A 23,498-nucleotide genomic window follows, 5' to 3' on the forward strand; every position below is an offset into this window, starting at 1 on the left:
TTGATGGTGATATGAATATTCAAAAGTAAAAATGCCAATAATAAAAAACAGAGATGCTGCTTTTAATTATGGATGTTTAATGGCGGAATTAAAAGAAAAAATGGCTTTATTTAGGAGTAGATTAAATAAGGGAGAGGAAGAAAATCAAGGTAGTTTAATAGAAAACAAATGCAAAGATGAATCTAAAATTGGTAGGGATTCTTTAATTTCAGAAACCGAATTAAATTTTTCTTTAAATGTTGAATCTAGTACAAAGGTTATAGTGTGTTCAGATAGGATGGTTAAAGAAAATGAGTCGGAAATTATGGTTGAATCAGGTATTGATAATGTGGATGAGAGTAGATTAGGTCTCTCGAGTGATTCCAGAGTATTTCCTTATCCGATTTGTTTTGTTTCTAAATCACTTCCAACTCCTCCAAAAGACTATAATTTGAGAAAAACTGGAATTAATTTCAATACGAGTAAATATTTAGAGAGCGAAGAAATAGCTTGTAATAGAGTTTCTAGAAAGTTAATGTTTTTGGTAGATGAGAGGAATGAAGGTAAAAACATGTGTTGGCAGTTTAAAAAGGAAAATGATAATGATGATAACTATAATTTGGCACAAAATCAAATTTTTGAGGAGCCCTTGGACAGAGAGAATAGTTTTGTTAGTCAAAGAATAACTAGCCGATTGAAGAATGATGACGAAAAAGAAAAGAAAATAAACCCAAATACATTGGATTTACCCAAAACTATCAAAGCTTTTCAGTTATCCGAAAGAAATATTATTCAAAAAGAGCAGATATCTAAAGCAAACAAATTACTTCAAGACTGCCAATCTATGGAGAATATTCAAAGTTTTAATGAAAATTTAGCTTCAAAGTCGGAAAGTTTCAACTTTTTCAAAACAAAATCTTTATCCGACCTGGAAAAAGGTAGTAATGTTACTGCTAATACTATTAATAATAATAAGTATGCCACAATGAATACTACTAACAACAGTAATATTAATGAAAATCAGAGTATCTATAAACAACAGACACAAATGGTTCCCATAATTAAAAATAAGATCTTGGTATCTCGACAAAGGGGTAACATTATTACAAATAGATACTACAAAATGGCATCTCAACTTAGGGTTATAAATTAAATAGGGTCTAAGGAGTTTTGGCGCCAAGATGATTAAGTTAAAATAAATATTAAAGGTAGATATCAATAAGAGTTGAATAATAGTTTTTGAAAGATGTAAGTATTACTAATTTTCAATTTAACTTCTAATTTGTAAACACATTTGAAATGGAAAAGGGGAAGTTTTCTTTCAGTATAGGTAAATCTAAAGAAAAGGAGTCTGAAAGTCTGGGAAATATTTTTGATGAAAAAGAAGTGATAAGTGGTAAAAATAGGGGGAATATAGAAGACTTTGATCAAACAAATTCTGATAATTTTCAAAGCATTAGTGCTAATTTTGAGTATAACAAATCAATTAATTTTTACAATGAGCATCCGGAGTTGCTGGAGGACTTTGACAAGCCAAATGAAATAAAAGGGCGTGAGATTGAAAAGGAGCAGGAGAAAAAAGAGGAGCCAAAAAAAGTTTCTTTAGGGAAATCAAAGTATTTAAGCAAAATACAAAAATATGTAGAGTTGAGAAACATTGAAAGAGAAGAAATTCAAGAAGAAAAGATTCAGAAGGAAATACAAGAGGAGGAAAATACACAAGTTTTTATTACGGACTCATATAAGGACATTTTGGAAGAAAGAAAAAAATTCAAGGATTCTTTTATTAAGAGAAAATTGTCAGAAGGTGAGAATTTAAAGATTAGTGGGCCCTCTAGCATTTTTGAAATGAGATTTTCCCCAGTAATGGACAAAATAAAAGATGAAGAAAGTAATCAACAGGTTGCCTTTGATGATTCAAAGGAAGAATTGATGATTAAAGATTCGAGTTCGGCTGATAATTTAACAATTGAAGATAATAATATAGTGAATAATGAGGAAGTCTCAAAAGCTAGCAAGGATTTTAAACAAGTCAAAATACAACAAGCAAGAGAACGATATTTACTTCGAAAACAAGCGAGAGAATCAACATGACATAGGAGTCAATTTATCATGTGAATAACGAATATACTAAATTTGAATTATATCTAAATAGATTAATTTGTTATTTTTTTGTTTTGTTTTTCTTTAAATTTCCACTCAGTATTTGCATGCGCATGTAAAACCTCATGGCGCCGGCGCCCACTTCTACCGGTATTGAAAATTAATTAATAACGTAATGAACAATAAAAAGAGGAGCCAAAAAATTTTTAAATTTGAATTAAAAAAAAACGAGAAAATTTCGAGTGGGTGGAAAAGATAAACTACTTGAGAATCACTTTGCTGCAAGATCGTTTTGAGAGGACTCCTTACAAAAATTTAGGTGGAGAGGTGCGCAAGAAAGGATCCAAGGTAAAAACAATTCAATTGTATATTTGAAAGAGGGGTGGTAGTCAGATCCTCTTAAGATTCGCAAGAAATTGGGAAAACAGGTGGAAGCAAGTAAATACAAAGCTTGCCTGAAATAAAATCTGTTGAGAGTGAAGCAGATTGTATTTTTCTTGAATAGGTATATTTAGGTTCTTCATACAAGACACTTTAAATAGAACTTGAATATTTAAAAGTGGGTGTGAAATAGACAAAAATGAGTGGAGAAGATGAACATAAGAATGCTTTGGCAACTTACGCTCAAAAAGTTAAAGAACATAGAGAGTTAGAGGTTAGTTTGAAAAAGAAGAGAATGGAAATTAGGGAGTTAAGTAAGGTGTATGATAAGACAGAGGATGATCTAAAGGCATTGCAGAGTGTGGGCCAAATAATAGGCGAAGTTTTGAGACATTTAGATGATGAGAAGTGTATAGTAAAGGCTTCAACAGGACCTAGATATGTTGTGGGATGTAGATCAAAGTTGGATAAAAGCAAATTAACATCTGGAACTAGAGTTGCTCTAGATGCAACTACCCTAACCATTATGAGGAGACTTCCTAGAGAAGTTGATCCAATGGTTTACAATATGCTTCACGAAGATCCAGGAAGTATAAGCTACTCCCAAGTAGGAGGGCTTAATGAGCAGATTAGAGAAATTAGAGAAGTTATTGAGCTTCCTTTGACAAATCCGGAACTATTTAAGAGAGTCGGGATTAAGACTCCGAAAGGAGTACTTTTGTATGGGCCTCCTGGAACTGGCAAGACTCTTTTAGCTAGAGCCATGGCTTCATCAATGAATTGCAACTTTATGAAGGTTGTTGCTTCTGCTATAGTAGACAAATACATTGGAGAAAGTGCAAGAGTTATAAGGGAAATGTTTGGGTATGCTAAAGATCACCAACCATGTGTTATATTTATGGATGAAATTGACGCTATAGGTGGAAAGAGATTTTCCCAAGGGACTTCAGCTGATCGTGAAATTCAGAGAACTTTAATGGAATTATTAAATCAATTGGATGGTTTTGATGAGCTTGGTGCTGTCAAGATTATTATGGCCACAAATAGACCAGATGTATTAGATCCAGCTCTCTTGAGACCTGGAAGACTTGACAGAAAAGTTGAAATTCCTCTTCCAAATGAAACCTCAAGAGTAGAGATTCTCAAGATTCATTCATCTAAACTGAATAAACAGGGAGAAATTGACTTTGAAGCCATTTGCAAACTATGTGATGGTTTTAATGGGGCAGATATGAGAAATGTTTGCTCTGAGGCGGGAATGTTTGCAATTAGAGCTGAAAGAGATTACATTATTGAAGAAGATTTCCTTAAAGCTGTAAGGAAATTAGCTGAGAACAAGAAGATGGAGGGAAATCTAGACTACGAAAAGGTTTAAAAATAGTTTGGATAACAACTTTAGTCATATTACTTCATTTAATTTTATTATTAATTGTGATCTAATCCTATTTCTTCTAACTTAAATCTAGTAGCTAGTTCGATTCTGACTTCCAAATCTTCTTGCTAATTAAGAATAGAAAATTAAAAATCAAAGTAAATATAGAAAGTGATAACTGGGTAGCTACTAGAGCTGTAATCATATAGAAATTTGGGCGGGTAAAACATGCATTTTTAAAGGCCATATAGTCTTGTTTGGGTAAACTATTAAGATTTAGTGAAATTGAATCAATATTACAAAATAACTTCAATAATTGATTTCCAAACCAAACAAGAGAGCAAGACCAGGAGAATACGAAGGTTGAGTAGAATTTTACTATTAAAGAAATTAATATGAGCATTTTACTGCATGATAAAGAAGCAATATACCCAAGAATACCAAGGGATATGGCAATTAAGCCAGAGTGAGCAGCAGCAACAAGTATGGTTCTATAGTAGTAGTCAACCTGTGACTTAAGATCTATATTAATTTCTTCTGAATCGGAATACCTGAATCTGAAACAATAAAGAATTAATGAAGCAACAAGAGCAGCGTTCCCTATATATGCAATAGAGTAATCAAGAATTCCAAGTCTCTGGGATTGAATAGTATTTCCAAGGTACTGTCTTCTAACTACAAATAGTTCCATAATAAAGTTGGTTGTTAGATAAACGGAAAAATAAATGATGATTAATGTAAGTTTATTAAGAACAAAATTCGAAATTTCAATATTAGAACTGGATCCTTGAAATGATATAATATCTTCCAACTGCGATCTACAGTTTACCATAAGCTTTACCATAGCTGTGATTATTATTGGTAGAGAGATAAATGGAGATTGCCAAATAAAAACCTGATCAATAAATAACTTGGATTTGAATATGTTTAACCATTTAACTATAATCCCTCGTTTGAATAGTATAAAAAGTATACCAAAAACACAATTAGTGATCAACTGAAGTCCAACAACTAGAGTTATTATAATGGTCATGATCTTAGCTTGGCTAATATAATTGGCAGTTTGTTCAAAATCTTTCTTGTTCTTTAAGTACTTGATTAACTCATGTTCCTGATAAATAATATATATACCCAGAGAGATACAAGAAATTAATAAAAAGTACTCTGCTAATAAAAATAAACCTTTTTTTTTGTCACTATATTGCCGAATATACTCTACACTTGAAATGTTACTTTTTATCAAAGTTGAATCACTGATATTCAGCTTAACTTGATAGCTTTCTTCTTTTAAGTTCACTTCAACACTTGGTTCCAAATCATTTTCCGTAAAATTTTCCACACTTTCTTCTTCTTCAAACTTCACTGGCTGTGTCCTTAATATATCTTCCAACTCAATTTCCTTTTTCTCAATTGGTTCCTGGCTATCCAAAGATTTCATCGTTAAATTTCCTAAAATTAATTAGATTATCACTAAATTGTTTATTCTCCAACTCCTCACCCAAAATTACTTGCTAAAAATAACTTAATTGATCAATTAATTATGATTGTTTTTTTTTTATTTACTTAAATCTTATTCGTTTTCTTTCTTAAAGTAAATAGTTTCCAAAAGAAATCACGCTCTCTTATACTAAACTCAACCTAATTAACATTAAATTGATACTTCTAGGCATTTATTCACATAAAAAATAACTTATTTAATTTCAATAACCCATTTTTTAATTGATTGGTTTATTCTTTTTTTTTTTTATTAATTTTATTTCCCGCCAAAACACGTCATTAACGGTATAGGAAAGGCTAAAATTTTGTTGACAGTAAGCTAAACACGTGGGGGGAGATAAATAAACTTTGAATTGTTAAAATTTATTTGCATGCATGCATTAATGCAAGTAATTTTACTAATGCAAATTCCATGTGGACAGTTTTTTTGTATGTAGTCACAAAAAATATAAAAGAAAGAAAAATGGGAATTGAATAGAGAATTATAAAAACAAATAATAGATGACGAAGAGTTTTGAAAAGATGAAAAATCGAGATGGAAAAAGAAAATTTTGAAACGTCTAGAGAATTCCAATGACCCTGAGACCAATTTCGCCGGTTTTGCAATTAGGACAAACTTCTCCAGTAAACTGTGAAAGATGATTGCTGGAGCAAACTGGGCATTTAACAAAGTCCTGGGACTTTGGGTTAATTTTGGTAAGAGAAGATGAACATATAATAATGTGGTCAATATCTCTATGCGGATCAAAGTTGATATTATGTTCATCTGTGGCTTTTTGGTCGCATGCAACAAGGATTTTTTGTGTCTTTTCGGCATCTTCGATATTTGGAATACCCAAGAGTCTTTTAGCAAAGCTTGCTGTGGTTATATAATTCTTGTGTTTCCAAGCAATACCCATTGCTCTTCTAAGGACAAGAGAAGTGTGTAATGGCTGAAGCTTACAACATGAAAAGTATGAGATAAGCTCCAAATTCCTGATCGCCACTTCCGGCTGGTTTTGGTCTTGGCAATTATTCAAAAGTTCAATTCTAGCAAGTTCAAGCCTCATTCCAATACAGTACTGGCTAATTAATTCAGAGAGTTGCACAAGTTGTTCAACGTTTTGTGAATAAAGAGTATAATGTTCCAAAACTAAAGGAGCAATAATTATTGCTTGTTGGAAAACTTCTAAAGCTGACTGGAACTTTCCTGAAGTTACCATTTTTTGTCCGGATTTCACCAATTCTATCAGGTTTGACTCGTTGAACAGAATGATTGGGGAGATATGTCCATTTGGTGAGCTCTCATTAAACATCTTATATCCTTCTGAAATCAAAGGTAAATTAATGCAAGGCCCTTCAGAGAAGCTTGGCAAGCTATAAGTAGAACTAAGAGCGATCATCTTGAAGATTTGTTTAAAAGGTTTGCAATCTTTAACTCCCATTTTCCTTAAAAGAATAGTGAGTGCATCGTCGTATTTGCCTGCAACTATTAAATTGATGATAGAATATCTGGAAGAAGTAGCTGGAATATTTTCAGGAGCACATAAGATTCTATCTTGGAATGATGGACCTAGACTCGTCTTCGATAAGCCATTTGAGTCCGAAATTTTGTCCCCATGTAAGTTTTGGTCTCCAACCACATTAAAGACATTGTCTTCATTCAGTTTTATATCATTCGGAACATCAATATTATCAATATCATCCCATTCCGGTTGAGACGATGAACCAAATCCGGTACCTCCGTTTACCGAAGATATGTCTATCTGACTCGGCATCTTACCTCCTGTGCTTTTTGAGTATGAGTCATTATAATCTGAAGACTTTAGATGGTCTGAGCTTTCTGAAATATTAATTCTTGGCCAGTTAAGCCCTTCAACAGTGAGTTTTTTTGCTGGTAGTATTGGAATACATGGAGCAGTCATAAACGACTTGCATGATTCTTTGCAGGCTTTGTCTGAAGATTTACCGGCTTTGAGTACATTAAGGAACTCAAAGGCATCTGCACCATCGACACTATAAGCTTCAGTGTATTGGGAAAGAAGTTCTTCCTTTATCTGACTGTACCCATAAGTGTGTGCTAAAGCAATTGCGAGAGGAATTTGCCCAAAACTTTTAAGGATGTTAATCCTTTCAGGAATGTCATTCATAAGAAGAGCTATGTGGTATTTTCTAGCCCAGTTTTTTTGTTTTTCGGATATTTTACTCAATTTTTCCATATACTCTCTTTGGCCAATTACATAATAAAGTAAAATCAACTTCTCAAACTCTTTGGTGACTTGAAGACACTTCTCAGCAACATTAATAAAACCATGGGAAAGAGCACTTCTTCCAAGGCAATCCCACATAGTTTCTAAAGTCATTGAGTTGAGCTTAGGAAGAATTGTTTTATGGTTTCCATTGCCTTTAAAGTTGGAGTTAGAGCCTGAGTTTTCTTTTTCAATCTCTAAGTTCTGCAATTCCTTTACTATATTGTAAGCTTGCATGATTTCTCCAAATTGGACGGCATAGTAGAACTTTAAAATGGGGTTCTCTACTAATTGTATTGCAACCTCGGGATATCCATGTTGTGTAAGATAATTCAAGGTCGAAAGTCCTTTGAGGTTCCCATCCTTGGTATATCTAAGTACCTTGTTGCTTTCTTGGTTAATAATGGAAAGTTTAAACAATGCTTCATTCAGATTAAGCCTCTCAATAATTTGGACATTACCAAAGCGGTTTAAAGCAATTAGTTCTTTCCTTGAGTCTTCATAATGCTTAATATAAAGATTATCTGAAATTGTTTGGATGATTCCAGATTCATTAATGCCAGGAATTGCATATTTAATGTGGCCTTGGGTAGTATATATAAATATAGGAAGAGTTTCATGCCAAATTCCAGATTTCACTGTAAGGTTTTCAGTATAGGTTGCAATCACTTGGAGCTCACTATTGGTGAAAATGATGTTATATTTACATAAAATTGCAATCATTGACTTATCTTGGCTCCATTCAATTGCCCTAACTCCTGTGGAAGACTCCCCTGTTTCACTACAAACAGTATTGAATGTCAGACATTGTTGGAAATTTGGTCCAATCTTATTGTTAATAACGGCAACTTGATGGTTTTGAAGATTAGAAATGACAAGTTCTGATATTAATTCCCTTTGCGAAATATCATAAATATAAAGGAAATCATCGGATTGGATGATGATTTGCTGTTGGTTACTTCCCATAAATAGTTTTTGAGCAATCCAAGGGAGTTCCCATCTTTTGAGAATATCACCATCTAAAGATATTATGGAAATGGTTTGACCACCGTTTTCAAGGGCTGCTAGTCTATTTCTGGATAGAAAGATTACAGAAGTTACACCTGGAAGTCCACTCTTACATTTTGAGCTACTAGAGGAGTTATTTTGACCAGAGCTATTGTTAATCAGCTGTGAAAGAGAGTTGATTGTAATTATATCATATGTGAATTGTAATGCATTGCCATTTGATAATCCATTATTTAAAGAACTACTATTATTTAATCCATTAAAAGCATCTCTCTTATAGTAAACTAGAAAACAAAGCTCATTTGGGCTGAATGGGTTAACATAAAAGTTACTTGGACATAACATATTACTGGAGATATTATTACTTTTCATGGGAAGAATTGAATGCACATTTTTGCTTTTAACATCATACATATAAAGGAATCTGTCATTAATGTACCAAAGTTGATTCATTGAAGAACAAAAATCTGAAGGAAGCCTTTCAGGTTCTAGTTTAAAGATCATCATACCAGAATCATGCCCAGCAGCAAAAAGGCTGTTAGTTGGATGACTAACTATAGTCCAAAAACGGTCAGTATCTCTTCTGTAAGTATGGATACATGCTCTTTTTGTGAGATCCCAAATTCTAATAGTTCTATCTTCACTATTAGATAAAAGCCAATCTTTATTTGAATGAAAAATAACAGAAGAAACATTGTTAAAATGTCCTCTAAGAGTGTCAATTTCCCAAGCCTTGTTATCATTATACCTCCAAAGTTTAATTGTTCGATCATCTGAAGCTGATGCTAACAATGAAAGAGTTGGATGAAATGCTACCCAATTGACTCCTCTTTCATGACCTTCAAGAACAAATTTACAAATTACATCATTAGCCCCAAACATATCAACATGAGCAGGCATAGTGTGAGAAGATGACATAGATACAGAATAACTGGAGTGTGATGAATGCCCTTTAACAGTCTTTTCCCTAAGTCCAGTGAAATCCCAGATTCTTACAGACTGGTCCATACTTGCTGAAGCTATGATATCTTGGTGAGGATGAAAAATTGAGCACATTACATAGTGATTATGCCCCGTGATCACAGATATACAAGTTCTGCTCTGCCAATTCCAAAGCCTCATAGTTTGATCATCCGAGCAAGAAAGAATCCAAGGGTATTCTTTATGAAACTCAACAGTTCTAATATAATCTAAATGGCCTAAAAGTGTGAATAAACATTTTCTTTCTTTGTAATTCCATACTTTTACTCTGTAATCATCTCCTCCAGATACAAAGATTGGTTGACTTTCATGGAAATCAATTCCTCTCACTGGCCCTTCATGTTCCTCAAATGTATCTAGTAGGCTTCCAATTCTATAATCCCAAAACTGGATCACACCATTATGAAGGCTAACAAGAACCCAAGGTAGTTTTGGATGAAAGGATAAACCCTTTGCTCGGGTACTTTTGCTCTCACACTTAATCAACATATTCTTCCCATATATAAAAAAAAGATGGAAGAAAGAGGAGGAAGAGAAGAACAAAAATTGAAAAAACTTAAGTTAATTATCGAATAATTCGTTATATTAATGATTAATTTGATATCTTAAAATAACAATTATTATGTTTTGGAAAGGAAACCTGTACCAAAAAAAAATCCACTTTAATTATTAATATATAATAAATCCTCCAATCTCAAACAAAATCAACTTTTTCCTTAATAATTATAATTTTTAATTTTTAAGTGACTAAAGAGATCCCTTTAATAGGCCAGCTCCTAGTCTTTTCTCAGAATCACCCGATAATAATTATACCAAGGAAAGAGCTGTGTTAATGTTTATACTGTTTTACCTTTTCTTCTTCCTTATTGAAATTATTAAAGAAAAGAGTTTATTCCTTTTTTTCCTTTTTCTATTTTCCCTCAACTCTTTCAATTTTATCATATTACAAGGAATATTCTTATTTTGAGGGGTATTTCTGTGAGCATGGCGCCTTTTGGCGGCAACATGGATTAATAACCATTCACTACAAATTGAACAATAGTAAGATTTAGACAAACCATTTGTTTAATTATTATTTTTACAATATAATTTAAACCAATTTGAGTTATAAATGTTATTTATATAACGTATAGTATTTGTCAGAAACAAAAGAATTATATAAATCTAGAGAGAAAAAGATTAACTAGTCTTTAAAAAGAGTGGGGAGGAATCATAAAAGAATTAAAGGTTGCAATTAGATCATTCCACTTAAAATGCTATTCCTAAAAAGTTTCTTGATAAAATAATGCAACCATCCTTATTATGGGTTTAATATACATCAATTCAAACCAAAAGTTTTTATTATGATATGTTATTTTTTAGTTACCGGTACTATTGCATGTAAAAATACCGGTATAAATATTATGTAAAATAAAATTTATAATGCGCGGCAATAGAATAAATAATTAACATAATGTGGGAAAGTTTAACTTTTTTTTAATGTTTTTTTTTTTATTCGAATTAAATTACTATTTCACTTATTTTTGTTTAAATAAATTTAAAAAAAATATAAAAATAAATAAAGAAGAGCCGTTTGATATACTTTTTTTCTGTATAGAGTTAAATTCTAGTAAAACCAAACTTGAAAAAAAAAAATGAGCTCTAAAGAAAATGGAGTGCAAATTATTGAAAGAATCCAAACTTTGTTGGGAGAGGAATATGACAATTATAAGGAGAGCTTTGAGGTAATCCATAAGTCTGACCCATTAAGCAACCCACAGAAATTTATAAGCCATGTGGAAAAGTACTTGGGGCATTCCATTTTAACAGTCAATGATAAAATAGGTTCTGGACACCAAAAATTGGAGTTGAATAAATCCACAGATAAATTTTCAATGAGGATTTTAAATAGGAAAAGCGTCAGTGAGATTAACGAATATTCTCCAACAGGAAAAGGAAGATTTGAAAATTCTGAAAGATTAACAAATATTAAAAGTTTCTCTAGCTCCATGAAAGATTTTGATTATGGAGAAATGGGATCAGAAAGTTCTCCAAACTCAAAGTTAGCCTTTAAAATTAATGTCCAATCTTTGTTTAATGACCATATTAAACGTAGAAAAGGATGTTTGACGGATAAAAGCTTCACAAAGTATTATGCAGAGAGAATTGTAGAAAATTCGGAGGACTCTCTTTGGTTGGACTCTGATTTAGAGTCATATAGTAAAGAAGTTGACAGAAGAATTCAAAGCTTGATTGATGAAATTATCTCAAATTGTTCAGATCTTTGGATTGATGATCAAGGAAATAAGTATCCAATAATTCCAGTAGGAGAAACAAGAAAGCAAGTGGTAGTTACTTTGGGAGCAATAGGTTGTGATAATGAAGGAAATTTGAATGAGCAAAGCGTACTATTACTTGGTACAAGAGCTTCTAGTTCAGGAAATGTTTCTCAACTTAAGCTTAGAGATGTAAATGGAGACGTTGCTTTGTATCCCGGGCAGGTAGTAGCTATTCTTGGTAATACTGAGATTGATGAATTTGGACAAAGCTGCATTCTCGCAAAAGAAATAATTGGTGGATTACCTCCGAAGCCTGTAGAGGTAACCCTTAAAGATTTGAAAAATATTCCTGAGTTTTATGCTGGAAAAGGAGAACATCCAGTACAATGTATGATCTTTTCTGGGCCATTCACAACTGATGGGCAAAGTCTCAATTATGATTATCTTACAGAAATACTTAAATATGCAAATACTGAAAAACCACATGTACTTATCCTATTAGGCCCTTTTATTGATGTAAGAAATGAATCCATTAAAAAAGGTGACTTGTTTGATTTTGAATCTAACACATTTGTTACTTTTGAAGATCTCTTCCAAAGAAATATTTATAGAGCAATTGAAAGTTTTGCTCGAAAAAATGAAAAAGTTAAGATATATATTATCCCATCAGAATACGATGCAGCACATCCTTTTCCAATTCCACAGCCAGGGCTTAAAGAATCATTTTTTCCAAATACAAGTAACGAAACATTCACGTTTTGTCGAAATATTTATTTCTTATCAAATCCTTGTGAGCTTTATATTAATGATATCAAAATTGCAATTACTTCTTCTGATATAGTTACTCCAATCTTCAATTCCTGTATTACTACTAGAAGTGGAAATCTCCCACTAGAAGTTGTACTTAGCCAATTTCTATATCAAAGAACCTTATATCCTTGTTTCCCAGTACAACATCCAATAAATCCTAAACTTCTTCAAAAGCTTGCTTTATCTGGGGAGTTACCTCATATTATTATCACTCCTTTTGAGAGTTCTTCTCCTTTTGTAAAATCAGTACTTGGTAGGATCTTTGTTAATCCAACAGGGGATAAACCATTTTCTGGAATCTCTTTATATATAAATCCTCCAACAGAGTCACAAATTCAGCAAGCATCTCAAATTTGTCAAAGTTCGGATGATCAAACATGTAAAGTTCCATTATTCATAGAAGAACGCATTTGTGCTGATGAAATTAGTTTTTTAAAAAATTAAAACCAAACATATAGTACTTTAAATTTATTCAAAAATCTTTGATCTTCTCTTTAAGGTATCTATTCCTCCAACTAACTTCGGAGTAAAATCACTTGGTAATAGCTTTTCACCAACCAACAAAAGTTCTTTGTAAACACCTCTAACTGTTGTTTCACCACTTTTTGCTGCAACAGCAACACTTTTCATCTCAATTTGGATATTACACAAATTACATACAAAGTATATTGCTCCAGCTGCTAGTGAATTTGGGCGATGACTCTTATTAATATATTGTTCAGCAGTCCTACAAACATACTCTGCAATGCCAACAATTTCATGAGATAACTGTAAATAATGGCAGAATCTTGGCATCAACTCAGCTGCTGAGGAACTTAAAGTCGGGCCTCTTCTTGGTAAATCTTTTTTTAATTTATTAATCGACCTCACTAACTCTCTCTCTGAAATTGTTCTATCAAATGATAATAACTCTTTAACTGTCCTAGATACTCCTTCCTCCCTACATGCCAAATATACAATAGCAAGTACATTCTTTTTGCCACTTTTTAATATATTCAAGTTACTTTGTTCTTTAACAATCTCCTTACATCTTTCAATAATGTTATCATGAAGTGAGAAACTGTTTGCTATTTGTCTTAATTGATTGAAAACTTCTTTAATCATACGATCACTCGACGCTTGAGTATTATGTTTTAACATTGCTTTCATTAATTTCTTGTCCCCTACCAGTAGCTGAGAATCCGTACCATCATCTAGCCAAACATCATTCACAGAACCAATACGGGACTTAGAATTTCCATCATTTCCATCATTTGAAAATGATCTCCATTCTTGTTCTTCATTGATTACCCTATCTTCAACCACCACTCCACACCTAGTACAAATTTCAGATCCAGATTTCGAATCATAAACAACAATAGAATTTCCAGCTCCACATCTCTTGCAAAATTTGGCAGCCCTAAAACTTCTAAACAGATGTGGAAGTGCTCCAGGTTTATCGAAATCCCTATTAGAACCTAATCCAGACTGAGTTGTTATCATTGAAGCTTGTTGGCCTGACTCGCCAACTCCTGAAGATTGTTGTACTTTCCTTTCTGAATATGGATTACTCCTCCCTAAATCACCTTTTTTATCTGATAAAAGTTTGTCTGAAGCCCTAATTGGCCCAGCAGTTAATCCCTCCATTGAACTTCCAAGTTTATTTCTTTGCATATTTGTAGCATTAGAATCATTAGGAGTGTTTATCGTGAGATTATCAATTCTATTACCAATACTGCTAATTCCATTTACTTGAGAGCCATTCATGTTCTGAGAATCTGAGCCAGGGCCAATATTACCTGCAGTGCTTGAATTAAAATTGTAATTAACACCTGAAGAAAGATCAGAATTCATAGCAATATTTTCCTAGCTTTGATAATTAGAATTTAGATCCCTTTACCTTTTAATTCTCAATCAAAGAAAGTTTGCTTTTTTTTCTAATCTCCTTTATATTTCCTTTGAATTATATTATTATTATTACAATTTAATAGAATCAGCATAAAAAAAAATATTGGCGCCAACTGCAATTTTACCAAAGTATTGACATTTAACTTGAGGAAATTATACCAAATTAATTAAAGAACATTTACATAGGTGAATTAATGGTTATCATAAAAAGAAATAGCTGAAATATTGATATTGTTTGGCTGTATTACAGTCATGTCAAAAGTTCCAATTTACATCGTTACCGGATTTTTGGGATCAGGTAAAACTACCCTTTTGCGTCATATAATAAGTAGTTATGACCAGGATATAAAGATAGCCATAATACAAAATGATTTTTCTGATGAAATGGGGATTGAGGCCCCTACAATGCAGGATAAGGACGGCAATTTATTTAAGGAATTCTTTGAGCTCCCAAATGGTTGTGTTTGCTGTACAGTCAAGGATGAGCTCTTAAAAGCAATTGAGCATTTATTATCAATGAGAAAGTTTGAAAAAATATTACTGGAAACAACAGGAGTTGCTGACCCAGAGCCAATAATTGAGAAGTTTTGGCTAGATTGTGAACTTGAAAGTAGTGTTGAGCTATCAGGAGTAATTACTGTAATTGATACTTTTAACTTCAAAAATTACCTTGACTTGGGCCTGATTAATCAGAAAGTTAGGTGTAATCCTAATAATAATTTAGTTGAAAATGATAGCCAACAAAGAAACTCAGATTTAAGTCATAATAACACTCCACAGAAACTTTTATCTCCAGAAATAATTAAGCAAATAATGCTTGCAAACAAAATTGTTCTCAATAAAACTGATCTAATTGAGAATAAGTCAGAAGGCTCTTTAGATAATCTCCAGGCATTAGCAGAAATTCAAGCTATTGTAAGAGCCATTAACCCAATTGCTCATTTGGTTACTGCAATTAAATCCCAAGTTAAAATGGAATGGCTGTTTGATCTTGATGCTTTTAATATTCATAAAATAATCCACGAAATCGATAGAGCATTCAATAATTCTTTAATTTCTTCACATTCTAACAATTCCTTACTCAAAAATATCTCTTCATACACTATTTCTTTCAATAACAATACCTTGTTTGACCTTAAGTCTCTTGAGAGAGCAATTGCAAAAGTTGCTTGGGAGGAAGAAGAGGATAATGAGAACAAAGGACATATGGAGGAACGGAATCAAGAGCCTTTGAAATATGATTCTGTGAATTCTAAATATGGAAAATTAATCCGATTTAAAGGTATATTCAAAGCTCAAAATTCAATCAATTCCAATTATCAAAGTGATTCCACTGGCATATATGCTTTGCAAGGTGTTGGACAAATTTTTGAAATTTTACCCATTAAAATCAATGAAAACCTTGAAAACTCGAAATTTTTCTTCTTGGGTATTAAACTTGACAGTAATAATCTCAATACACTTTTAACATCCTGTATAATCAAATAGTTCCAAAACTATGACTAGTTCACCAGTTAATTTACCACATCTTTTCTTAATTATAGTAATTTAATTAGTCTTAACCTCAATAAAAAATAATAAAAATTATGTTTCTCCTATAAATCATTTTGATGAATTCCTCGTCCATTCTATTTCCTTCAATTGTATTACTAAGCTGCATGCATTCATGTGGACAACATTTCTTTTGCATTTTTTTCTGACAACGAAAAATTCAAACATGTATACCGGAATAGGCGCCAAATCAACACCGGCATAAAGAAAAAAAAATAATTTCGAAAAAAATCAAATTTTGACAGGTAATTAATATTTCATTATTATAGAGAGAAATAAATTGTTGGAAATTTTCTTATCATTTTATTTTAATTTAGAGGTTTTGCAACAAAATGGCAGATAAGGTACAAAGAGTGATGGAGGACATGGTTCCTGAACTCTTGGACCTTGGAAAGCGTAAAGTATTCTCAGGGGAGGAAATTAGAGAAATAATAAAGCGTCGAAGGGGTTTTGAGTATAAAATAGCATCCAGAACTCCGACTTTGAGAGACTTTTTGGAATATTTAAGCTATGAATATGAATTAGAAAGAATCAGAAACACTCGAACAAGGGCTTTAAAGTTAAGGAAACGTACTATTGGCGATTATTCAATTATTCGTTTAATTCATTTTATCTTTAAGAGAGCTCTCAGGAAATTTCCATCTGACGAAAAACTTTGGCTTCAAAACGTTGACTTTTGCTTAAAATCAGGATCTTCAAAAGCCTTACAAAGATGTTTGATTTCTGCACTTAAACATAACCCGAGAAATGGTGTTTTTTGGCTTATAATGTCTGATAGGGAACTACAGAATGGGAATGCAAAAGAGGCGAGATCTGCAATTTTACTTGGACTAAGAGTAAATAAGGAGTCTTTAATATTATGGAGAGGTTTTTCTCAGCTCGAGACTAACATTGCATATAGAAAGTATTTAGATTCTTTTTCTAGTTCTAAGCTCGCACTTAATAAAGGGTTTAGTGCTAAAAATTCAACTGTTATGCCTCTAATTCCAATTCTCAACCACGGTTTAAAAAGAATTAAGCTTGAGTATAAAAAAGAAGCTCACATTTTATTTATGTTTAGACAATATCACAAACTGTATAATGTGCTTTTGGAGGATGGTAACCTTTCTGGGATTGAAGGTATGAAAGAACTAGAAAGCCAAATAATTGACTCATTTAATCAGAGTAAGAAATCTCAGCCGTTGTTTCCTCTATTTGCAATTATTACAGCTATTTGTAAAAATGATGGCTCAGATATTTTCAATCATTTTGAGTCTGAAATCAACCAGTTATTTTGTAACTTAGACAGTGAATTTGTCTTAGTTACTTTGATTTTTATTTGTAGACTCATTTATAATTGTACTAATGGCCAATTATTTGAGCATAACCAGGGAAATACATCCGGTGCTCTTTTAGAATCTGCAAACACTTCAAATATTGTAGATTTTGGATTTCAAATTTCAGAATCTTTTCAAGATTTTGACAATCCACCGGAATTACCCACTGATAGTGACCATCCAATGGATAATTGTTTAAATTTAGATATGATTACATGGTATAATCAGACTTGTCTAGAAAATCTACTTTCCAGAGACAATTTGAAAATTAAGAAAGCCATTCATTTATTGAAACTAGATCCCAACTTTTGGAATTGCTGCTTTTTAGAGGATTCAACAACTGAAGACCTGATTAAAAAATTATCGTTTTACTCAGTACCTGGTATAGAAGACAGAGAAATATGGAAAGAAAAATTATTTTCAAAAGAACAGATTGAATCTATCAGAGAAAGAATTTTTTCATACTTATCTTATGATTCAAATAGGGATATGTTCATACAATTAATTGCTAATGTAAAGAAGAAGGCTGAGAAATTGACTTTAGGACCTGAATCTCAAGGTTTAAAACTATCTTTATTTGAGGCTCTGGATTCACTATTTGAACTGAAACAATCAAACAATGACCAATATTGTGTCGGTGAAACCAATTTTACAGGAGATCTTATAAATAAGAACCTACTTCAAATTAACGATAACATTCCACAAATTATACAAGCATATAAGCAGTTTATTATATATTATGGTACAAAGCCTCTTTTATCCGATCAAATTACATTTTTGGTCCAATCTGTGAACAAGTTGTTGGATCTGATTGAAATCCAAGTTGAAAATGGAAAAAAACAGTCCGAAAATTTGGATTTTATTGGTTTTTCAAAGACAATTTTCTGGACCTTGTATATGATCAGCACGAATTTACAGGAATCAGATGAAGAACATTCACAGGATCTTATCAAGCTTAGGCAAAGAATTATACTTTGCTCGCTTAAAATTTTACCAATATGGCTCTCTACTAAGAAAATCCCGGGATTATTATTTAATACATTAATCATATACTCAATACTTAATTCTATAGAGAAAGCAGATAACACATTATCGAGCTTAGTACTAAAGTATTTGAAGTCTCAGGAAACAGGTATGGAAGTTAGATTTGACTCATCCCCCATTATTAAAATTCTTAAAGAGTCTATAAACGATGATTATCTTATTCATACTATTGAAGTTCTTCTTGGACTATTATCTGAGAACAATTGGCTACTTTCTAATAGCATTACAATGATTTCTAAACGTAATAAGGATATCACATCTATTACCTTTATGCTAACATGCATTTCTCTATTATATTTGTTATTTGAAAGGTATCTAAAAAATTTTATTTCCCAAGAAAACCAACATAATAAACTCAATGATCCAAACCTACAAAATGGAAGCAAATATCTAGTATCTAAACTATTTAGTATGTGGAATCATCTAAATACTTATATCAGTAGTCTAGATGACTTTTCTTCGGAAGAATTTAAAATGAATATACATATCAGATATTTACTACTAATTAAACTTATTGAACACTTAAAAATAAAAAGAATTCTTTCTCCAAAATTTGGAGAATTTACAGATGGAATCAAAATTCCCACTTTTGCAGAGCTAGTTAGGCAATTTAATAAGAACTCCACATACATGCGTTTTGGGAAACTGCCTTCTGGACTTAACATAGTGACTATTTTCACTTTACCTGTGGACGACTCCCAGTTCGAACTATGCTTAGAGAAAGCATCCATCCTACAAGAATACGACCAAGAAACCTCTGAAATGCTAGAATCACAAACAAATTCTATTCAAACTTTAAATAAAGTCATGCAAAATATTTTGAATCCATGCCAACTTTTGGCGCCAACTTCGGTATATGTGAGTACTAATTATTTATAATTAAGTTTAAAACTAAGGGAGTTTTTGGTTAAAGGTTTAAGTTAGGTTAAGATAGTTTAAATTTTATATATATTTAATTTCAGTTTCTTCTTGCTGTTTTTGTACCTTTAGGTTTAGTCTTTTAAATATATATATTTCCACTAATTTTTTACAGCTGAATAAATATTGCTAATTCCGCCACGTTTTATATGCAGGAATGAATTCCAATTTGGCGCCAAATTGAGGCTAATAGAAATAAGGCAAGCAAAATAAAAGCATTGATTTCTATTTCATAGAAAATAATTAGGCAAAGAGAGAACTAGAGAAAGAGAAAGAAATTTTGGAGTATTGGAGTATTTATTTGGAAAGCTACTTAAAGTTGTTTATTTATGAAAGATTTCTCAAGGGATGACTTTTATATAATTTTTCATATTGTCAAAGATACATTTACACACACCCTCAAAGTAACATTAATACACCACTAACAGTGTGAAAGGGTAGAAGATGAGAGAGGAAGATGGATATGACAAAAAAGAGGACTCAATTACAATCCAGCCTCGGCTATATAGTTTTGATAATTCTTGGGATAATGTTGTGATGAGACTAAAACAGACGGATTCTTTAAAATTTCCAATCATAATAGACCATGTTGTAAGAAGTGGAAATTTATTTTACATATCTTTGATTACTGGTCAGTTGTTAAGATGGAATCCGGATGAGGTGACAACAAATTTAATAGTTTTGGAGCCTCCAGTAGGTTTTGGTAGTGGAGTTGGAAACAATTTCGAGAATTTGGACAAAGGAAAATCTTCCCAAACACCACAGATTTTTGTAGATCAGACAGGGGACCATGCACTTATTGTTCATAGTACTGGAGAGACATGGTACTTACATTCTACACAAGTCAAAGCAAGACATATCCAAAAATTGAGTAACTATTCTATTTTGAGTGTAGCTTGGAATAACTGGGAGACCTCAAGAAACTCTGCAGTTTCTGTAATTATTGGGTGTAAAAAGGGGACTATTTTGACCACAATTCTGGGTCCTGATATATCATCCAGCTCCACAGTAATTAGAGTTTTACATGAGATCTCTAATACTCCAATTTTAGGAGTAATGTTGGATTCAATTTGGATGAAGGAATCTGACTTTAATGATGAGCAAAATAGTGAAGCATCTTTGAATAAATTACAATATATAGTATCTGTTTCAACACCAACAAAATTGCTTTTATGGTATGGACAGAATAGGATCATAGATTTGTTTGTTAAAAATGATGATTTAGGAGATTCATCCCGGTACTGTTTGGAAATAGGATCTAATGAGACAGCCTCACTAACAAGTAAAATACGATTATTGGAGGTAACTAATTATCACTTTCTAGTTTGGATTAATAATAGAGAAATATCTATATACTATGTTAATAGAAGTAAACACACTATTTTAGAAGCTTGTGATTATATTGGGAAACTGAAGAAATATGATTTTTGTTCAAATTCTAATAAGATTCCAAATAGTGTTGAGTGTTCCAGATACCATATTATTGCTTTATTTGAAGACTACTTGGATATGATTTCTCCAATTACTGCAAGAAGCGTCTACAAAGTTTCTATTGTGAGTATTCCCGGGCATTTGGAAGTAGGAGGAGAAGTTATACAAGATTTAAAAGTATCTGGAGACGGAGGAGGAATCTCAACTATTAAAGCCTTGGCTGTTGAACTTTCATCCAACTTTAATAATCTAAGTACTCTCAAAGGTAACTCCAAAAAGGAGGAATTAGAAATATTGGACAGAATCAGCTTTATTTGGGGATACAACAATGATAACATATACAAAATTAATATCATTAATGAAGGAGGAACATTTTGGAAAGAGTGGCTTTATGTTGGGATGTACGAGGAAGCTCTTCTTAGTGCTGAAAAGATTTCTAGTACAACACTCAAATCAAAAAAGAAGTCAATGATTAGGAGACTTCAATTCTTTCACCTTTTAAGGAAAGGGAAAGTGAGGCAGGCAGCTCAGCTTTTATCCACGATAGATGATGAACTTTCATTTAATGAAATTTGTAATATGTTTATTTATAATGGATGTTGGGAAGGCTTAATAGTATACTTGACTTGTAAACTTCACCAGCTAAAATCCAACCATAAGGATCCAATTACTACAAGTACTGTTTATCAAGATGAAACAATTATCTTAAAGTTTGTTGTTTTAAGCATCTGGCTAGTAGAATTGAATTCATTTGTATCTTTTTCTCAGGGAGAAAAAAACATTGAGGATAGTTATTACTCAAGTCTAATTTCAGTTTTGAAGTTGATATACCAAATTGATGAAATTGAGACAAAAGTTTATCAGATACTTACCCAATATAATCGGAGAATTGCAATTCAATATTATTCAGATCTTAGAAGGGATTGGCATGTATTGGTACAAGAATATATATGTTTTGGAATATTGGATTCAAGTTTAGTTAGAAGATGTTTCGAGATCTTTGTTTCTATTGGAGGGAACGTATCTAAAAGGGATAAACTTTTAATTCAATATTCTCCGATACTGGCATTTTTAGATCCAAAGAGATTTCTTTCATTACTTAAGAGACCATCCTTTACTTCAATTGACGTAAATTTAATTTTACCATATTTGCTTAATCTGAATGCAATTGAATCTCAATCTAAGAATTCTTCTGAATCCAAGGATGAGAGAGAAGAACTTGATAAGCTTGCGATTCTGTTAATTGAGAATTTTCTTAATATGAATGGTAAGCAAAGAAACCAATCTGAAATGGAAAGAGTATCAACAAGAGTTAAGTTAATGTTACATACAGATACTTGGAAAGGTAATAAAACAATCTGGAATGTATTGGCAATCTTATGTTCAAAACTTGAAGAAGGAGAAGAATTACTTTTGTCTTATATTACTCCTTTACTTAGCAAAGCCAAGATGGAAAGTTCACTTTATGATGCAAATTTATCAGAGGCAAAACTTGAAATGGAGTTTGATCTTTCTTTTCTTCTCAATATATGCAATACAAAACAATATAAGAAGCTTAAAGCTTATGTATATTGTTTATTAGGATTCTATGATTCTGCTATGTCAGTTTGCCTTAAAGAACTAAACAGTACGAAGCTTACCAAAGACATTATCTATAACTTTATAGAGAGTTATGACCAAAGAAGGAAGTGGATTTTGAACTTGATTAAGCCTTTAGGATACAATAGAGATATTCAAGGGTTAACAAAACTTCTTGCTGCTTCCCCAAAGTATATTTTAACTTTAAGTGATGTATTAATGGTGATTCCAGATGACATTCAGCTTTCATTCTTGACAAATGTAATTTCAAACAATATTAATCAGTTTGATGAGTTATTGCTTAAGAGAACAAAAATATACGAGAATTATAAGCAATCCAGAGAAAACCTTTTGATAGACCTTTTTTCTTGCCATACTTCTTATAATGTAATTGATCCCCAGAATGATATCTGTTTTGTATGTTATAGAGGCTTATTTAATTACCAGGGTTTTACCTTTGAAGATATCAGAGAGTTTGCTCATTCTCTGAGAATTAACCACTTAGACCAAATCCATTTTAGCAGTCTAATTAATTATTTTCTGGTAAAGTCTAAAGACCAAAACAATAAGCTTAAAGATACCGGAACAGGAATCAATTATAGAACTGAAACTGAAGAAAATAATAAATCAGAATTTGATGAAACCCAGTATTACAAATTCCTAAATGACGACTTGAATTCCAATATTTTATTGTTTCCCTGTTCCCATAGTTTTCACTTTGGATGTATGCTTTTAAAGTATACTTCACTGATGAATCATGATGAAATTAATAAAATAACAAGGATTATAGAAGGCATTTGCAAGCATTCCACAATATATATGAAGAATTATAATAGGAATATGAAATCTCAGTTAAAATCTGACGACAGTAACAAACATTCAAAGATGATTTCCAGAAATATTCTAGATTACCAACAATCAAGAAAGAATCTCAATATGAATAAATCCAAAAAAAAGATGAATATGATATCAATTATTGGTCAAACCTCAAATTCTGTTTTGGCTTCATTATTTAAACAATTAATAAACTTGGTAAATAATGACTGTTTGATATGTGGGGAGTTGATGATCCGAAATATTGATAAGCCATTTATTACTGAAGATTCTCAAAACATTGATTTTAATAACTTTTATATTTAGAGTCGAGTCATAATAA

General features: G+C 31.9%; 10 protein-coding genes across 10 annotated transcripts; 7 read left to right on the plus strand and 3 right to left on the minus strand.

Annotated features, from left to right (window-relative positions):
• Nucleotides 1-31: 31 nt before the first annotated feature.
• On the plus strand, nucleotides 32-1,132 carry cubi_03307 (uncharacterized protein; the record flags this gene model as incomplete). Its single annotated transcript, XM_029020320.1, has 1 exon — nucleotides 32-1,132. The coding sequence occupies one exon, from the start codon at nucleotides 32-34 to the stop codon at nucleotides 1,130-1,132; it is 1,101 nt and encodes a 366-aa protein (XP_028874033.1).
• A 146-nt stretch (nucleotides 1,133-1,278) lies between these two features.
• cubi_03308 (uncharacterized protein) lies at nucleotides 1,279-2,073 on the plus strand (the record flags this gene model as incomplete). The annotated part of the gene is made up of 1 exon (XM_029020321.1): nucleotides 1,279-2,073. One exon carries the CDS (start codon nucleotides 1,279-1,281, stop codon nucleotides 2,071-2,073), a length of 795 nt encoding a protein of 264 aa, XP_028874034.1.
• Nucleotides 2,074-2,662: 589 nt separating this feature from the next.
• cubi_03309 (26s proteasome regulatory subunit S10B like AAA+ ATPase) lies at nucleotides 2,663-3,838 on the plus strand (the record flags this gene model as incomplete). The annotated part of the gene is made up of 1 exon (XM_029020322.1): nucleotides 2,663-3,838. One exon carries the CDS (start codon nucleotides 2,663-2,665, stop codon nucleotides 3,836-3,838), a length of 1,176 nt encoding a protein of 391 aa, XP_028874035.1.
• A 94-nt stretch (nucleotides 3,839-3,932) lies between these two features.
• Nucleotides 3,933-5,273, minus strand: cubi_03310 (uncharacterized protein; the record flags this gene model as incomplete). Its single annotated transcript, XM_029020323.1, has 1 exon — nucleotides 3,933-5,273. The coding sequence occupies one exon, from the start codon at nucleotides 5,271-5,273 to the stop codon at nucleotides 3,933-3,935; it is 1,341 nt and encodes a 446-aa protein (XP_028874036.1).
• Nucleotides 5,274-5,892: 619 nt separating this feature from the next.
• Nucleotides 5,893-10,038, minus strand: cubi_03311 (coatomer protein complex subunit Alpha; the record flags this gene model as incomplete). The annotated part of the gene is made up of 1 exon (XM_029020324.1): nucleotides 5,893-10,038. The coding sequence occupies one exon, from the start codon at nucleotides 10,036-10,038 to the stop codon at nucleotides 5,893-5,895; it is 4,146 nt and encodes a 1,381-aa protein (XP_028874037.1).
• A 1,145-nt stretch (nucleotides 10,039-11,183) lies between these two features.
• cubi_03312 (DNA dependent DNA polymerase alpha inactive calcineurin like phosphatase subunit) lies at nucleotides 11,184-13,061 on the plus strand (the record flags this gene model as incomplete). The annotated part of the gene is made up of 1 exon (XM_029020325.1): nucleotides 11,184-13,061. The coding sequence occupies one exon, from the start codon at nucleotides 11,184-11,186 to the stop codon at nucleotides 13,059-13,061; it is 1,878 nt and encodes a 625-aa protein (XP_028874038.1).
• A 24-nt stretch (nucleotides 13,062-13,085) lies between these two features.
• cubi_03313 (transcription initiation factor TFIIB) lies at nucleotides 13,086-14,450 on the minus strand (the record flags this gene model as incomplete). The annotated part of the gene is made up of 1 exon (XM_029020326.1): nucleotides 13,086-14,450. One exon carries the CDS (start codon nucleotides 14,448-14,450, stop codon nucleotides 13,086-13,088), a length of 1,365 nt encoding a protein of 454 aa, XP_028874039.1.
• A 306-nt stretch (nucleotides 14,451-14,756) lies between these two features.
• On the plus strand, nucleotides 14,757-15,992 carry cubi_03314 (nitrile hydratase activator like P-loop ATPase; the record flags this gene model as incomplete). Its single annotated transcript, XM_029020327.1, has 1 exon — nucleotides 14,757-15,992. One exon carries the CDS (start codon nucleotides 14,757-14,759, stop codon nucleotides 15,990-15,992), a length of 1,236 nt encoding a protein of 411 aa, XP_028874040.1.
• A 395-nt stretch (nucleotides 15,993-16,387) lies between these two features.
• Nucleotides 16,388-19,294, plus strand: cubi_03315 (uncharacterized protein; the record flags this gene model as incomplete). The annotated part of the gene is made up of 1 exon (XM_029020328.1): nucleotides 16,388-19,294. The coding sequence occupies one exon, from the start codon at nucleotides 16,388-16,390 to the stop codon at nucleotides 19,292-19,294; it is 2,907 nt and encodes a 968-aa protein (XP_028874041.1).
• A 483-nt stretch (nucleotides 19,295-19,777) lies between these two features.
• Nucleotides 19,778-23,482, plus strand: cubi_03316 (uncharacterized protein; the record flags this gene model as incomplete). The annotated part of the gene is made up of 1 exon (XM_029020329.1): nucleotides 19,778-23,482. One exon carries the CDS (start codon nucleotides 19,778-19,780, stop codon nucleotides 23,480-23,482), a length of 3,705 nt encoding a protein of 1,234 aa, XP_028874042.1.
• Between the last annotated feature and the right edge of the window lie 16 nt (nucleotides 23,483-23,498).

The sequence above is a fragment of the Cryptosporidium ubiquitum genome (assembly GCF_001865345.1).
Source record: "Cryptosporidium ubiquitum isolate 39726 chromosome Unknown contig_24, whole genome shotgun sequence".
In the NCBI taxonomy this organism is placed as follows: Eukaryota; Apicomplexa; class Conoidasida; order Eucoccidiorida; family Cryptosporidiidae; genus Cryptosporidium; species Cryptosporidium ubiquitum.